The sequence below is a fragment of the Bison bison genome, unplaced genomic scaffold, assembly GCF_000754665.1.
Source record: "Bison bison bison isolate TAMUID 2011002044 unplaced genomic scaffold, Bison_UMD1.0 scf7180017846540, whole genome shotgun sequence".
Lineage (NCBI taxonomy): Eukaryota > Metazoa > Chordata > Mammalia > Artiodactyla > Bovidae > Bison > Bison bison.
The window spans coordinates 27,348-28,043 of NW_011477113.1; the positions used below are offsets into that span (position 1 = coordinate 27,348).

General features: G+C 66.2%; 1 protein-coding gene across 1 annotated transcript in view; it reads left to right on the forward strand.

Annotated features, from left to right (window-relative positions):
• The window catches only part of LOC104988682 (G-protein-signaling modulator 1-like), a 14,995-nt gene extending 14,346 nt beyond the window's left edge, over positions 1–649 (forward strand). Inside the window, 1 exon segment of the mRNA XM_010840090.1 lies at positions 8–649. Within this exon segment, the coding sequence (XP_010838392.1) occupies positions 8–212 (205 nt within the window). The 3' untranslated portion in view covers positions 213–649.
• Positions 650–696: the final 47 nt, after the last annotated feature.

A 696-nucleotide genomic window follows, 5' to 3' on the forward strand; every position in this document is an offset into this window, starting at 1 on the left:
CCGTGAGGAGCAGGAAGGACCAAGAAGGGCCCGACGCGGCTGAGAGGAGGCCGCGGGAGGGCAGCCATTCCCCGCTGGACAGTGCGGACGTCCGGGTGCAGCTGCCTCGCACGGTAGGTGACCCCTCCCCGGGCGCTGGTGGGGGGCTCCACCGCCCACCTGGAGGCCAGGCCGGGGTCTCTCCAGGGGCTGAGGTCGTGGGTCTTTGCTGACCCCTGGTTCCTGGTGGACACAGGTCCTGCTGAAAGGCCAGGGCATTCAGTGCAGTGTTGACTCACTGGCCGGAAGGAGGCCTCACTGCAGGGACTGCAGGCAGCCCAGGAGGGGTCTGCAGGACAGCTCAGGGTGCCGCTCAGGTCCTCGGGCCTAGTCAGCAGCCCCGTCCTGGGGACACAGTGTGCAGAGATGAATGGACGGGCCGGGTGATGGGGTAGGCAGACAGACGGGTGATGGGGGAGGCAGACAGACGGGGGCGCAGGGGGAGGGGCGGGCTTCTTGCTGCTGAGCAGGCGTTCCACTGTGCCCAGGCGCCTAGCTGGCCTCTCCAGGGCCTCAGGGTCTGGTCAAGGTACAGGGGGCACAGAGGGGCACATGCCCTGATGCGTGCGGGTTCAGAGGTCAGCCTGGAGCCCTCCCCCCTTGCAGAACCTCTGGGTCCAAATCTCCGAGAATTAGTCTAAAAATAGTTCTTTAAGG